The sequence below is a fragment of the Anser anser genome, assembly GCF_964211835.1.
Source record: "Anser anser genome assembly, chromosome: 19".
NCBI classification, from domain to species: domain Eukaryota; kingdom Metazoa; phylum Chordata; class Aves; order Anseriformes; family Anatidae; genus Anser; species Anser anser.
The window spans coordinates 3,036,600-3,052,563 of NC_139740.1; the positions used below are offsets into that span (position 1 = coordinate 3,036,600).

At 44.2% G+C, this 15,964-nt stretch overlaps 1 protein-coding gene and 1 long non-coding RNA gene across 2 annotated transcripts in view; one reads left to right on the forward strand and one right to left on the reverse strand.

Moving 5' to 3' along the window:
* Positions 1–2,749: 2,749 nt before the first annotated feature.
* The window catches only part of LOC310884254 (myosin heavy chain, skeletal muscle, adult-like), a 45,739-nt gene continuing 32,524 nt past the window's right edge, over positions 2,750–15,964 (reverse strand). The window contains exons 18-43 of the mRNA XM_083805746.1: positions 15,269–15,439; positions 13,583–13,892; positions 13,397–13,473; positions 11,787–11,874; positions 11,575–11,692; positions 11,260–11,383; positions 10,646–10,782; positions 10,300–10,555; positions 8,545–8,787; positions 8,260–8,436; positions 8,035–8,180; positions 7,845–7,935; positions 7,368–7,757; positions 7,005–7,131; positions 6,772–6,890; positions 6,357–6,553; positions 5,920–6,103; positions 5,666–5,831; positions 5,369–5,493; positions 4,866–5,174; positions 4,562–4,765; positions 4,146–4,271; positions 3,882–4,052; positions 3,684–3,788; positions 3,448–3,543; positions 2,750–3,028 (exon numbers count right to left, since the gene is read on the reverse strand). Coding sequence (XP_083661872.1) covers positions 2,876–3,028; positions 3,448–3,543; positions 3,684–3,788; positions 3,882–4,052; positions 4,146–4,271; positions 4,562–4,765; positions 4,866–5,174; positions 5,369–5,493; positions 5,666–5,831; positions 5,920–6,103; positions 6,357–6,553; positions 6,772–6,890; positions 7,005–7,131; positions 7,368–7,757; positions 7,845–7,935; positions 8,035–8,180; positions 8,260–8,436; positions 8,545–8,787; positions 10,300–10,555; positions 10,646–10,782; positions 11,260–11,383; positions 11,575–11,692; positions 11,787–11,874; positions 13,397–13,473; positions 13,583–13,892; positions 15,269–15,439 — 4,410 coding nt within the window. The 3' untranslated portion in view covers positions 2,750–2,875. The remainder of the gene's footprint in view (positions 3,029–3,447; positions 3,544–3,683; positions 3,789–3,881; positions 4,053–4,145; positions 4,272–4,561; positions 4,766–4,865; positions 5,175–5,368; positions 5,494–5,665; positions 5,832–5,919; positions 6,104–6,356; positions 6,554–6,771; positions 6,891–7,004; positions 7,132–7,367; positions 7,758–7,844; positions 7,936–8,034; positions 8,181–8,259; positions 8,437–8,544; positions 8,788–10,299; positions 10,556–10,645; positions 10,783–11,259; positions 11,384–11,574; positions 11,693–11,786; positions 11,875–13,396; positions 13,474–13,582; positions 13,893–15,268; positions 15,440–15,964) is intronic.
* On the forward strand, positions 10,445–15,909 carry LOC310884258. Its single transcript, XR_014574102.1, has 3 exons — positions 10,445–10,562; positions 10,684–10,787; positions 11,598–15,909. It is a non-coding gene; the product is annotated as an uncharacterized lncRNA (long non-coding RNA).

Consider the following 15,964-nt stretch of genomic DNA (forward strand, 5'->3'; position numbering starts at 1 on the left):
CCTGTCCCTGAACTTAGGACATTCTGCTGCCTGCTGTATTTTCAACCACATCCCTGAGCTCTAGGGAGAGAACAGGGGGGCATGGAACTTTGTGTAAGCAAAGGTTACAGTAGCTCAGAAGAGAACAGACACAGTTATACTCATGATCTGAGAGTTGCTTCATCTCCAGTGATTTGCCCGCACTTTCGTATCAGTACCTCTTGTAACATTTTCTTTTTACAAGTCATCAGAGAAACTATTTCCAGATGCCACACTTACCAATGTGTCCAGGAGTCACCAGCCGGCTCACTCTTCTTCACGGCTGCTGCCTTCTCTCTACCCTATGGCTGGCTTTTGCTGGCTACCTTGCTTTGTTCTGATGTCATGACACATCCTTGAGCTCCCACGGTGGAGCCAATGCAAGGCAAAGGAGAGTGCAGGGTCTGAAAAGTGGGATTTCAAAGAGTCTCAGAATTTTATGCTTGTACAGAGTAGCCCTGCCGTTACAGCTAACAGAGATGCTCATGCGATGTTGTGTGTCATCTAGACTCCACCCATCCCTATCTGAAGCTTCGGAGAAGCCTGCAGGTGTGTGTGGACAGGGATTCTAAAGCCACTCAAAAGGAGCACTGAGCTCATAGATGCGTTTGGACAGTCCAGGCTCACCACAGAGACCCCATCCATGATGGCAGAGCCAGGCACTCTGTCAGGCAAAGAGCAAGACTGCAGAGGATGAGGAGGCATGAAAAAGATTGGAGTCTGCTGGGAAGCCATGGGGAAAAGTTATGCAGTGTCCTCAGAAGGGAAAACTAGTCTGGCATCTCTGCAAAGTGCTGGGTAGCTTTTTTAAGGTCCTTGTGATTGAAAACCTAAAGAACCATCTCCCCTTGCTCTCTCAGACAGTAGTGACAGCAGTGACAGAGGTTCTGCTCACCAGTCCTCCCTAGTGACACTGGAAGCAAGCTGGACTTCCTTGCAAGAGCTGGTGTGTTGGTGAGGCTGCACCTGGGAGCCAGGTAGGGTGGATATTCGTCCATTCATTGGATAATGCTGTCACAGACATACAGCCACAGAGCTGTTGGTTGAAACTTCCCAGTGGTGTGAGTGCCTGCTTGGAGGCAGAGCCCCCTCTATGGGCTTCTAAAGCTTGGACCAAGAGACCAGTCTCAGTCCTTATCACTTCCCATCACCCTTAAGGAGCTCCAGTGGCAAGCTCTCCATTGTAAACACTGTAAGCCAATCAGGGCTGAAAGCATTCAGGGGCTACCTGCTTGGGCACAATCGTTTTCTGCACAGCTTTCATCCCTTCAGCCCACAGCACCAGCCTCACTCCCACCCTTTCTCCCCTTCTAGGCTTAGTGATCCATGGAGGATCCACCTCTGCTTTTGAGCAGCAGCCCTTGTACAGTAGACAGAGGTGAAAACACATGGACCCTCGTGAGCCATCAACACATACACTGTCCTCTGCTCCTGCATCGGCTTCTTGCTTCCCTTCAGTGCCAGCTGCACCTCACTCCTCAGTTGCTGCTAATGTCTTTCTCATCCACTCTGCATCAGTCCACACCAAGGGCTCCTGCGGTCAGGAGTCAGTCAAAGTAATGGGCTGTGAACACTTCAGACAGGGGCAGTGCGGCAACAGTGGGTGCAATTGTGCAAATTTCTACTCCTTAAAGGAACACCAAATTAACTTAGTAGTCCTCAGTTACTACTAACCTGTCTTTGACTCAGAGTACGCACAGCCCTGCAGAGCTTTCTGACAGAATCCTCCAGGGTTGTGTGGTCTTCCTGAAAACAAGGGACAGAATTTGCTTGGAAGCACAGAGCTGTCAGTTATGTGAGAGCATTGGTTTAGGCAGACATCTGTGTGCATGTCTTTAACGTACCATCACACTCTCCATGTGCCTTTTCACCCAAGGCCTAACGTTTCAGAATACTCCAGCTGAGACGGCTGATAGAGCACATGAGACTGTACGTGCGGCTGTACATGCCCAGCGTTCCTCTTCTGTCCAGATCAGGGTCTGAATGGAAGAAAAATTATTTGCCAATTTCCCCCTTCCCTTCTGACTCCCATCGACCAAAATATTGCCACCTTAGTATGTATTTAGGCTGAAGGGGAGCTTCAGGTATCTGAGGAAGTAATGGAGGAATACAGCCATCAGCTTTCTTCCTTTCCCTTGCCTGTGGACTTGCCACGCATGGCCTGACCTTTGAGGTGACATGCTGAGGAGGAGCATTCTTGCCACACAGTGTAAGGGAAATTGGCCCTGAGGAGGCCTCCTTCCACCCGGTTGGCCCCAGGCAGGGCTCAGCATTTTGCCACACTGCAGAGAAACTATGAGCAGGTGGTGACAGCAGCTGAGTGAATCTAGAGTAAGAGAAATTGCACAATTTAGAGGCACCGTGGAAGAGTCAGAACAGTGTGATAATTTCAGTGTCTGCTGAAAATTGTCTCTGCTGAGGAAATGTCTGTCCCATCATAGTGTGATGCACTGTGACATCTGATAGCTTACTCAGAGTCTGGTGGTTAGGATTTGTTATTGCCAAGATCAGAAACAAAAGCAGGCAAAGCAAAGAGGAAAGGGAGAAAGGGATTGCTCCCTCTTGCAACTCACGTGGGATGTAAGCTGTGCTGGAAGGTTAGTAGGAGAAGCATCAAGAATATGTGAGGGCAAGAGCAGTGCTAGAAGCTTGAAAGCATCTATAGGTGATTCACCAAAATCCTAAGCTTATTCAGGAATAAAAAACAAAGAAGCCACTGTTCATAGTGTGTGTGCAAATTAATCTACGGTCTTTATTCTCTACACATTGACATGGTTACAAATACATTGCAGAAGAAAGCAACAGAGGGTTCACATTTTGTGCATCCCTCAGGCCATTTTGTTTCCTCGTGACAACTTCATTCTTCCTCTTCTATCCTCCTATGAAACTCCCGGCTCTTCGCTCGTAGCTTGTTGACCTGTGACTCTGCAATGTCAGCCCGCTCCTCGGCTTCCTCCAGCTCATGCTGAATCTTGCGGAATTTGGAGAGGTTGACATTGGACAGCTCCTCCTGTGTGGGGAGAGGGAGTTGGTGGTGAGGAGCACAGGCTAGGGGTTGCACTGATTTGGCTGTTCCTTTCCTTCCACATAATTACCAATTGCAGTGTTCCAGACGTCTTTCATAAAAATGCTTATTTAAATTATTTGAATTTTTTTGTGAAACATTTTTAGTACATTGTACATGTAGTATTATTAGTAAGAATTCCTTCTTAGAAATAACATCTGTTCTATGCCCCCAGAAATACTACATACATTTGCCCATTTATTTCCTTTCTTTGGTCTCATTCCTTTAGTACTTAAACACTAGACAAATATATAAACATGTCAGACAATATTTGGAGTCCTTCATTATTGACCTGTAGATTTCCCAGGTTTCCCATATGCTTTTCCTCAATTAATCCTCTTACCATCACTCAGAGTAATACTTACAGCCTCCTCAGATTGTCTCTTGTAGGATTTCACCTTCATCTGCAGCTTGTCCACCAGATCCTGGAGCCTGAGAATGTTCTTCCGGTCTTCCTCAGACTAGAGTGGTTGGTAAGCAGGAAAGAGAGAGAGTTGGTTTCCCCACAGCACCAGAAAACATGTCCTCTTGGAGTTCACGGAAAAATGCTTTGGCTTTCCGTGAGAAGGGTGCGTCAGCACAAAGACGCCTCCTGCCTTACCTGGTAGGTTAGCTCCTTCACCCTCCTCTCATACTTGCGCACACCCTTCACGGCTTCAGCACTGCGCTTCTGCTCAGCATCTACCTCCCCTTCCAGCTCCCGCACCTGCAATGAGAAGCCCATGTTTGGAGCTTGTTTGGAGCCAGGTGGCTCCCTTCATGACATGCTCACTTGTGCACAAATACCATCCCTACGCACCCTGGCCTCCAGCTTCTGGATTTGCTTCTTGCCTCCCTTCAGTGCCAGCTGCTCAGCCTCATCCAGACGGTGCTGCAGGTCTTTCACCGTCTGGTCCAGGTTCTTCTTCATCCTTTCCAGATGGGCACTGGTGTCCTGTTCCTTCTTCAGCTCTTCTGCCATCATGGCTGCCTGGAGAGGCAAAACAGCAAAGCCAGGTTGGGGCCAAAGATATTCTGGGGAGAATGCATCCATCACCCTCGGTGACAGAATTCCCCAGCTCACATCTGTGATGGCCTTCTTGGCCTTCTCTTCGGCGTTGCGGGCTTCCTGGATGGTATCTTCCATTTCACTCTGAATTTGGGCAATGTCTGTTTCCAGCTTCTTCTTGGTGTTGATCAAGCTGGTGTTCTGTGCAAACAGAAATTGTAAGACTTGTATTCTGAGGCCTGAAATACCAAAGCTACAGCCTGAGCCAACTCTTTCCTCTTCAACCTTTAAATTCAGCGTTTGGAATTCTTTATTAAAGAATTGTTTACCAAATGTCAGTGGTGGGCTTAGGTGATGGGCTGTGACCCTGTTTCCATTGTGGACAGCAGTATAGAGGCCATTCAAGACCATTGTCCTGCGTCACCCTCTACTACTCTAACAGTCATCTGTGTTAAGTGTCTACACAACGGGTTTGGGCACCAAGCCCTTACCTGGGTATGGAGGAGCTGCACACGCTCGCTTGCATCCAGAAGCTCCTGCTCAGCCACTTTCCTTGACCGCTCTGTCTGCTCCAGGGCTGCCCGCAGCTCCTCAATCTCAGCCTGCAAGAGGTTTGCTCTGCGCTCCACCATGGCCACCTGCTCCTTCAGGTCTTCCTGCGTCCTGAGTGCATCATCCAAATGTATCTGGGTATCCTGTAAAAGAGGAAAGAGAAATGACAAGGCAGCACAGCACACTAGGGTGCCAAAAATGTTAGAGAAGCCTTTCTTGTATGTGTAGCTTTGCTGAACGGACCTTGAGCACTGCCTGTGTGTTTCTCAGGTTCTTTTGTGCCTCTGCAGCCACACGGTTGGCATGGCTCAGCTGGATCTCCATTTCATTCAGGTCTCCCTCCATCTTCTTCTTCAGCCGCAGGGCTTCATTCCTGCTCCTGATCTCAGCATCCAGACTGCTCTGCAAGGACTCCACAATTCTGAGGTGATTTCTCTTCAGCTGGTCGATTTCCTCATCTTTCTCTGCTATCTTCCTGTCAATCTCAGACTTGACCTGGTTGAGCTCCAGCTGGAGGCGCAGGATTTTCCCCTCTTCATGTTCTAGGGAGGCCTGGACAAATGGTCACAAACACGTATAACATGGGTAGAGCTACTTCTTGTTTTCTTGATAATCACAGAATTTTTCAGAGAACCTGGCGTGGATGTGCTCCACAGCTAGAGCAGTAGGGGGACCGTGCATTTCTTAGCCATATTTCCCCACTGCTAGCGTTTCTAGTGTGGACAGCAGTGATTATGGGCACATACCTCAGCTTCCTCCAAGGCAGCCTGGATTTCAGATTTCTCCTGCTCAATCTGCTTCTTGACTTTCTCCAGCTCGTGGATCGCCTTTCCTCCCTCTGCAATCTGCTCCGTGAGGTCAGAAATCTCCTCTGTAGGGAAGGGTGAAACAAGGCATGGTCAGACATAGGGCATAAAGGGAAGGGCCCTCACACACCAGGGTGACAGGTCTCTTCTCATCACTGCAGGCACACACCCGTGTGGAGTGGTGGGTAGACAAGCTTGGGGGAAAGCCCGGCCAGCAGCAGAAAGCCACGGACTTACGCTGCAAGTTCTTGTTCTCACGCTTCAGCGTTTCCAGGTGGTCCAGGGACTCCTCATAGGCATTCTTCATCTTAAACAGCTCCGTGCTGAGAGAGCGAGACTCCTTCTGGGAAGCTTCCAGCTCAGCCTGTGTTTCCTCGTACTTCTGCTTCCACTCTGCCAGGATCTGGGCAGATCAACAGGGTGTGAGTATGGATGTGGCAGTTGTGAAGGGATGCTCTGCCCAGGAAGCACAGGGCCAGAGGCCAGAATACCTTGTCAAAGTTCTTCTGCTTCTTGTCCAGAGCTGCGCAGGCAGCATTTGCTCGCTCTACGTCAATCATCAGGTCTTCCACCTCGTTCTGCAGCCTCTGTTTTGTCTTTTCCAGGGAAGCACATTTGGCGTTGACAGCTTCAACGTGTTCCTCTGCATCCTGCAGGCGCTGTGCCAGCTTCTTCCTGGGAGGTGGTAAAAAGCTCATAGTTAGTGATCAAAGAGGAATGAGTATGCTCTCTACAACTGCACGCTGAGTCATTTTGCATTCTGTAGACTCCAATCCATAAGGTCTATAGGATAAAGTTTACCACATCTGTCATCCTTCCCCAAAGCAACCCCATGACTTATTTCTTTGAATATCTTGGTCTTCGCTTCCAAGGTCCCTTCTGAATTTTCATTGCCCCTCCTGCTTCCTTGCATCCTGTCACCACATACTTGGCCTCCTCCAGCTCTTCGGTGCGCTGAATAGCGTCCGTCTCATATTTGGTTCTCCACTGGGCCACTTCGCTGTTGGCTTTGGACAGGGCACGCTGCAGCTCACCCTTGGCTTCCTGCTCCTCCTCATATTGTTCCCGGAGCAAGTCACAGTCGTGGCGAGCAGATTGCAAGCCATGGGCCAGGGCATTCTTGGCCTGTGGTTAAAAGTATTGCAATAAGGAGTAGCTGTAGTCTGGGAAATCTTTTCTTACTGCCATTTAAACGCTGGAGTATCTTCCAGGGAAATAGTAATTTACCCAGTGTACGATAATATCAAGCCAAAGGCTGATATATTGCAGGAAGCTAGGAGTCTGCACTGACAGAGCAGTGAGGTATAAATTTTATGAAATAAATACACATGAAGTGTCTTCACCTTTATCTCTTCCTCTAGTTGTCGCTTCAGTTCCTCAATCTGTTGGGTGAAGGCCTGTTTCCCTCTAGAAAGCTGAGAAATTAAAGCATCTTTTTCCTCAACCTGGCGTGCATATTCACCTGGAAAAGTTTGTATTTAGAAAATATTTTAACAGCCAAATTAAATGAATTTTAAATGAAATAAAGCCATTTAAAGGATTCTTCCATTTCTAAACTAGAGATTTGTTGCTTTACCAGATTCTGTCTGTAGACGTGCTCTTTGAGCACTGAGATCACTGATCATGCGTTGATTCTGCTCTTCCTTTGTTTTAAATTCACTTAGTTGGTCTTCCAAAGTGCGGCACATCTTCTCCAGGTTTGCCTAGGTGGAAAACATACATTTAAAAATGTGTTAATACCTGGACTCTGCCTTATTTACAGCAAGCAAATGTAGCCAGGAGATGCAGTTTACGTATCTATGGACAATATACATAAACCCAGGATGTATATATCAGATCAGAAGAAAAAAAGTTGTATTGTAACCTGGTGATGTTTAAGTACAAATATAAAAATAAATATTACATTGTTTACAAAGTGCTAATAAAAGTATTTCAGTACCTTGGCTTTGGAGACAGACTCCATGTTACTGGCCAAGTCATCTATCTCCATCTTCAGCTCACTCTTCTCCTTCTCCAGCTTCTGCTTGACTCGTTGCAGGTTGTCGATCTGCTCCCCAAGCTCAGCTGTGCTGTCTGCGTGCTTCTTCCGAAGGGTGGCAGCTGTGGCTTCGTGCTGCAGCGTGGCCTCTTCGAGGTCACGGCGCATCTTCTGAAATTCTGCCTCACGCTTCTTGTTCATCTCAATCTGAGCTGCTGTAGCCCCTCCTGCTTCTTCCAGGCGCTCGCTGATCTCCTCCAGCTCTCTGGAGAGGTCAGCACGGTGCTTCTCTGCTTTTGCCCGAGAGGTTCGCTCTGCCTCAATTTCCTCCTCCAGTTCCTCGATACGGGCCTGGGGAAAATGCGAGACCCTTCACACCCATGCCCTCCTTGTACTGATGTCCTTCAGCAGGGTGGAGGGAAAGGACCAGAGACTTGCCTGCAGCTCCTTGATCTTCTTCTGCAATTGCATGCCAAGAAGTTGCTCATCCTCAATTTTGCTCTGGATCTGGCTGATTTCAAAGTCTTTCCTTTGCACAAAGCATACAGAATCACAGTGTTAACACCTGAATAAAACTACCTAATAAATGCACCTGACCCACACTCAGGTGTCTCACAACCACACTTACTTTTTCAGTTTCTCATCCAGCTGCTGCTTATCATTTTCCAAATCCATTATGGTATCATGGGCCAGCTTCAGGTCTCCCTCAAGTTTCCTCTTAGCCCTTTCAAGGTCCATGCGCAGTTTCTTCTCTTGCTCCAGGGACCCTTCCAGCTAAACACAACAACACCATCAGTGCCAGGCAGGTCGAACTCCATACCTGTCCTGTCTTGCTGGAGGCACGTGTGCTTACATCATCCACTTGCTGCTCCAGCTTGGTTTTTGCTTTGGTCAATGTATTGACTTTGTCCTCTTCGGCCTGCAGGTCATCCAGTGTCTGCTGGTGGGCCTCTTGGAGGGCTTTCTTCTCTTTTGTCAGCTTCACAATGGTCTCATCCAGAGCTGCCATCTCCTCGGTGAGGTTTTTCACCTTTGACAAGAAGGGAGCAAGTGTAGATAAAAATGTGGTTTAAAACTTTATGCTGTATTACAGACTAGAATTCTTTCTCGAGTACGAGTGATGTCTTCTGAGTCTTACCTTGTTTTCGGTGGCATGTTTTTCCTTCTCAACCTTGGCCAAGGTTAACTCCAGGTCATCAATGTCTTTCTTCAGCTCTGAACATTCATCCTCCAGTTTTCTCTTCTTGGCTGTCAGCTCAGCATTAATTTCCTCCTCATCCTCGGCCCTTTCAGTCACCTCCTTAACTTTGGCTTCCAGCTGGATTTTGGTTTTGATGAGCTGGTCACACCTTTCCTCAGCATCAGCTAAAGCATCAGCTTCCTGATCATGAAAATGCACTTTTTTCAGAATATGTCTTTTGAGGGGATATTGTGTTTCTCAGCTTAATAATTTAGAATATTAAAAGTTATTTTATGGTTAAATATCTGTTTTATGTTCCAGCAGAAAGTATGTGCTTGTAGGAGTTTTAAGGAGCAGACCAAAATCTTTCTCGATGCAATGGTCTGCAGCTTCCTCACAAGAGGGAACAGCAGGGGAGGTGCTGATCTATTTTCCCTGGTGACCAGCAATTAGACCTGAGGGAATAGCATGAACCTGATTCCGGAGTGGTTCAGACTGAGTATTAGGAAAAGAATCTTCACCAAGAGAGCGGTCAGGCACTGGAACAGGCTCTCTAGGGAAGTGGTCACAGCACTGAGCCGGCTGGAGTTCAAGAAGTGCTTGGACAATGCTCTCTACATAGGGTTTTATTTTTGGGTAGTCCTGTGTGTAGCCAGGAGTTGGACTTGAAGATCAACTGTATGAAGTTCAACAAGGCCAAGTGCCGGGTCCTGCATCTGGGGCGCAACAACCCCAAGCAGCGCTACAGGCTGGGAGACGAGTGGTTAGAAAGCTGCCTGGCAGAGAAGGACCTGGGAGTATTGGTTGATAGTCGGCTGAATATGAGCCAGCAGTGTGCTCAGGTGGCCAAGAAGGCCAACAGCATCCTGGCTTGTATAAGAAACAGTGTGGCCAGCAGGTCTAGGGAAGTGATTGTCCCCCTGTACTTGGCTCTGGTGAGGCCGCACCTTGAGTACTGTGTTCAGTTTTGGGCCCCTTACTACAAGAAGGACATGGAGGTGCTCGAGCATGTCCGGAGAACGGCAACGAAGCTGGTGAGGAGAACAAGTCTTACGAGGAGCAGCTGGGCAAGCTGGGATTGTTCAGCCTGGAGAAGAGGAGGCTCAGGGGCGACCTTATCGCGCTCTATAGATACCTTAAAGGAGGCTGTAGCGAGGTGGGGGTTGGTCTGTTCTCCCACATGCCTGGTAACAGGATGAGGGGGAATGGGCTAAAGTTGCACCAGGGGAGGTTTAGGTTGGATATTAGGAAGAACTTCTTTACTGAAAGGGTTGTTAGGCATTGGAATGGGCTGCCCAGGGAAGTGGTTGAGTCACCATCCTTGGAGGTCTTTAAAAGACATTTAGACGTAGAGCTTAGTGATATGGTTTAGTGGAGGACTTGTTAGTGTTAGGTCAGAGGTTGGACTCGGTGATCTTGGAGGTCTCTTCCAACCTAGATGATTCTGTGATCCTCGTGGGTCCTTTCCAACTCAGGATATGCTATGATTCTATGATTGTTTGATAAGTCTCACCCATGATATACATACAATCATGGAATGCCCTTACTAGAACTTTCTGGCAGTACCTAGTTATGTTTTTAAAAGCATCATTTAATGAACTACAAAGTAATTGATTTAAATTTTACTTGTTATGTGTCTTTTGAAAATTTAATTGTAAACATCGGCCTTGTAGCCACTGTTAAGTTAGAATGAGGCACACTGGTCCTACTCACAGCCTGCACTTGGAGCTGCAGATCATTTTTCTCCTGCACCAGCTTCACCATTTTCTCCTCCAGCTCCTTCCTCTTTGCCTCAGACTTTGCAAGCTCTTCCTTGGTTTTCTCAAACTCTTGTTTCATGTTGGCCATCTCCTTCTCAGATTCTGCACTCTTCAGCAAGGGCTTGATCTTGAAGAACAGCTTCATCCAGGGCCAGTGCTTGACATTCATGAATGCACGAATATTGTACTGGATGCAGAAGATGGACTCTCTGAAAGGTAAGTGAAATAAATATTAAAAATTTAGGCGCAGATGACAAAATATACCAAATACAGTGAACTTGATTTAAATAAATGTTTACCTCCTCTCCACCATTTTCTGGTACTCCACTCTCATTAGGAAACCCCTGCACCTGGCCTGTGTGCGAGTAATGAGCTGTGCCAGCTTCTCATCCCTCATCTCCTCCAAAAGGCCTACTAGCCCGGCTTTGAAGAACACCTTAGGTAAGAACATAAAAATAGGTATAGTCTATGAGCTTGCTGTTCACAGTGGCCCATATCCCGTCTGCCATGGCAGATTATATGGGAAGTTAAGAGAAAGAGCAAAACCACAAAGAATGTATGCAGTGATGGATCCTCTTTTATATCTTCAGGCATCCTGGTCTGGTTATTGCAGTCATATTACTGCAGTTGAGAAACTATAATAGCCAGATCTTATTCATTTGTTTTTATTAATCCTTGATTCTTCTATTCTACAACTTTGTCTTCAATTAGGAACCCTGAATTAGAATCATCCTATGACAATGAATTTCACTGTTTTATTGAAGTGGTGAGTCAAAAAGTATTTAGTTGATGTGTTTTAAACACTGACGTGTCAGTGTTTGATGATTTCACGTGCTTTCTGAAGTATCTCAGTATCATTCTTAAGCTGTACAGAACAAAAACACACAGTACTTGAAACAAACAGTTTTGGTACCTTGGTGTGACCAAATTTATATTGTGTGTGGTCTATATCAATTGATCCAAGAAGTTTCTCACAAGCCTTCTTGCTGTCAATGAACTGTCCCTCTGGAATAGCACTTGCATTTAATACTTTGTATCTGGGGGAGAAAATGGTAATATAAGGAGGTCTGTTGTTGAGACCAATTGACTGATACACTACAAAAAAGAGAACGTAACTCCACTGCTAAATGTAAATGTTAGAGAAGGTTCTATTCACCAGAGGTGAATTTTAAATTTCATAAGCTACTTAAGATGGCCAAAATGATCTAGGAACGGGAAGCAGTCTGACCTCTGTTTAAAATCTGCATACAGGACTCTGTTGGGAAATCCTTTCCTGCAAATTCTGATCCCTTCCAGCACACCATTACACCGAAGCTGATGCAGCACCAGCTCATGTTCCATGGCACCTAACAATTCAGAGCACAAATGGATGTTGTATTCTGTAATACATCAGGGAAGACCTGCACCATATTGAAGACTTTCTATATGTAAGTCTCTTACCAGGCGTTTTTGTTTCATTTGGGATGATGCAGCGTACAAAATGGGGGTGGGTGCTTCTCAGATTTGTCATCAGCTTGTTTAAATTTTCCTGGGAGAGTCATTAACAAAAGTTTATATTAGCAAATGTAATTTCCAATGTAAGCATCAAGCAATTTGTACTGAGATAATGTGTTATCAAATATTAGCTTGCAGAATCCTGAACTGAAGCCACCTGCACCAGTTTTCTGACTTTCCACATATCTTTGTTATTATTAACTTAAGGTATTAAGCTTGTCTGTTTAGTCTGTAGGAACTCTGTACTCTTAAACATACAGTTTTATGACATTTCACTGACTCTAGTGAAATACCTTCATTAGAAATTATATCCTTCTTCCATTATACGTTCCAGGAGGGATATACTGATACTCCTCTGATGCGGTTTGAAGCATACTACAGTAGACATTTAAGGTGGGTCATATGGTTCACACTACATAGAACCTTCCTATTTTCTCCACTAAAAGCAAGAGTAACAGGCTGAATTTTATGTGTCTCGATTTCATGTTTTGCTTGTAAGTAAGGTAAGATGAGAACAAGGTGAGATGAATCCCAGGGCTGGTCTGTAACTAATATCTGTATAATTATTTATAAATAATTATTGTCTATAATTAGGGTAGGGAGGCAGGTACCTCCAGAGAACATTTCAGACTACCTAAATTAAGTAGTCCAAACATTAACATGTCTAAACTTTAAAATGCCTAAACCAGCCGGATATTGGAAGAAAGTCTGAAAACTTAAGAGCAATACAACCTAAATGCAGCAAGGTTCACCTCTTACTTCTTAAAGTATTATGATCTTAAACACGGGCTTATTACATTATTTTTGAATGATATGTGCTGGCAATAATTTCCCATTTGCAAGGCAAAAGCCTTGCAAACATAGCCTAGATCTATGATTATTTATCCTAGGTTGTATACACAAAGTCCATATCATGTTTCAGAGTACTGGCTAGAGGCTATGTCAGGTGATCAAGAATCATATGACAACAGATATGTAGGAGGAATTAGGCTGGATCAAGAAGAGAGCCCTGAGTGAATATCATAATGAGTGAATATCATAATGAGTGAATATCATAATAAATAGCCTCAGGGGAGACTCAGCATTTTACCTGACAGAAGTGTATGGAGCAGCCAGGCAGCAAAGCTTGGTTATAAGAAAAAACTGCCAAGTATCTCACATCTTAAAAATTCATAGCCCAAGGTTTATTTCAAGCATAACTGATCCATGAATCATGGAAAAAATACTAGAGATACAAATGGAGCAAACAGCTTGCCTCCAGGCCTCTGTGCATAAACAATGGTTAAAAGGTAATAAAAGGTTCTGAAGCAGAGGTGGGCATCTAAAGGAAATCTGTGTCTTCTAGGTATATTTTAGAAGTTTTCTGGAGAAGTGGACACAGCCAAATGTTGTGCATTCAATGGAAAAGAGCATAAATAAGTTACAGTGGATTTTCTCCTAAGGCCCAAGAACATCAATTTTTTTTTTTACACAACTAAGCCAAAAAAAGATGGGCTATTTTAAGTGACGAATTTCCTCCTTATATTAGGAAAAAAATATTGAACTTTGTACTGCACCCGGAAAAGAGCTGAGACAGTCTGGAATGAAGAACCTTTCTTCTTGCCACCTTTCTTGCCAGCACCAGCACTAGCCTCTGCAAAATTAAAAATATATAAAATAGATTTTATATTTTTGTTATTGCCTCTTACAATTCCTTTTTCTAAGCTGTACATCAGTGAAAATATGACTTTCATAGATCTGACCTGCTTCTGCTCCACCATAGTTGGCAAACAGTAAGGCCAATGTTTTCAGTGAAGACTTCTGGTATAACCCAATGACAGTTTCGTTCAAGGGGTCCTTGTTCTTCTCAAGCCAGCCAGTGATGTTGTAGTCCACTGTGCCAGCATAGTGTATCAGGGAGAAGTGGGCCTCAGTCTTGCCTTTGGTAGGCTTGGGCTTCTGGAAATTGCTGGACTTGCCCAGATGCTGGTCATAAAGCTTGTTCTTGAAAGAGGTGTCAGTTGCCTTGGGGAACATGCACTCCTCTTCCAGAATGGAAAAGATGCCCATAGGCTGGAAGAAACACACAAGAGAGACAAATTGCAATTTAGTTTTATGGGCAATTATGGTCTTTACCTAGTCAGAGTAGCAGAACACAGGCATAAGTGCTCATCAGAAAAAGCTATTTTTCAGTCACATTTTATGCTAGAAAATGTGATTAAACATATTGATAGTTATGTTTTTTACACCAAATGATTCATAATGATAAATGGAAATTCCTTTAGTTTGTGTTGAAAAGCTTCTTTATATAACCAGGGCACTACCTTCTTATTCAGAGGAACACAAACATATACAGATGTCATAAAAGTAATTGAACCAAAATGAGTATACAGTACACCCCTACAGAAAAGGCAGGCACCTATCCTGTGCTGCATTGAGAAGAATATTATCAGCAGGTTGAGGGAGGTGATCCTTCCTCTCTACTCAGCTCTGCTGAGAAACATCTGAAGTGCTTTGTCCAGTTCTGGGCTCCCCAGTACAAGAGAAGCATAGGCATACTAGAGTAAGCACAGTGAAGGGCCACTAATATATTTAGACTGGAATATCTGACATACAAGCAGAGGCTGAGAGAGCTGAGACTGTTGAGCCATGAGAAGAGAAGGCTCCGGAGGATCTTACCAATGTGTATAAATACTTAATGGGGGGTGGGAAGGAAGATGAAGCCAGTCTCTTTTCAGCAGTTCTCAGTGACAGTACAAGGTGCCACAGGCACAAATCGAATTACAGGAAATTCCATTTAAATGTAAGAAAATGTTTTTTTTACTGTGAGAGTGGTCAACCGTTGGAACAGATTCCCCAGAGTATCTATTCCTAGAGTATCATCTGAGATATTCAAAACCGAGCTTTACATGGTCCTGAGAAACCTGTCTAGTTAACCCTGCTTTGACCAAGGGAGTTAGATTAAATGATCTTACAGTTCTGTGATTATAATTTCTTATCATCTTGACAGCCAATGAACATTAAATTCCATGTTCAATATGAATACCTCCTTATTCTAAATCAAAGGATTCACATTAAGTGCAACCGTTTGCAATCAGTTATGCATTTCCATCTTCTATGTTTATTTTACAAACGATATATCTATTTTGCTGTAGGAGCACAAGTCTGTTGGACCTGAAAGGTGAGCTGGAGACTTTTAACTGGAAACTGTTTCTATCTGTTTTGAAAAAAAAAATACAGTTTTGTTGGGAGTTTAACAATCTTTTGGCACTTCAGAAAATATCAGTTCAAACCTGCCCTGTGACACCACCTTAATGTCTCATTTGACAGATAAAATAAACTAAGCAGCTAAGTATTCTTGAATAACAAAAGTTGAACATTTGGACATGAACGTGAGCGATCCCTTTGAAAAATTAGACTAAGTAATTATAATATTCCCATGCCCATACCTTCTCAATGAGCTCAATGCAAGCAGCCAGGTCCATCCCAAAGTCAATGAATGTCCATTCAATCCCTTCCTTCTTGTACTCCTCCTGCTCCAGCACGAACATGTGGTGGTTGAAGAACTGCTGCAGTTTCTCATTGGTGAAGTTGATGCACAGCTGCTCAAAGCTGTTGAACTGGAAATAGAATGAGAAAGATCCATATCTGCAAGATGCAGCAGTAACTGCAAAACCTTATCCTTTAAAAATAAGGAATGCAGTTACTTTGGTTTCATAGTGACTGAGCATTTCTTCAGTCAGCTTTACATCTATATAACAAAATAGAGAAATGCATGACATTCATTGTTCACAATTATATTTTTCTCCTCGATAAAACTGTGAAAATAGAATGTATTTCCTATGTTATCTTAGAACAAATTACAGAATAAAAAATACAAAGTTAGGCCTATTATGATGTATGTGTTTTATACTGTGTTGAACTTGATCATTTAAACTAAGAAATTTTTCTGCTTGAACCTTTCTGCTCTTTTGAGTTTGCACATCTTGAAAATGAGCCTATTGTTATAAGAAAAGTCCTTTCAGAAGTCATTTTTTACTTCATGACAAAAAAAAAAAAGAGGCAATTAGCTACAAAAAAAAAAAAAAAGGAGTTGATCATATGTGTTCTTTAAAAATATGTCTGAGAGTTGTCAGAACACCCAG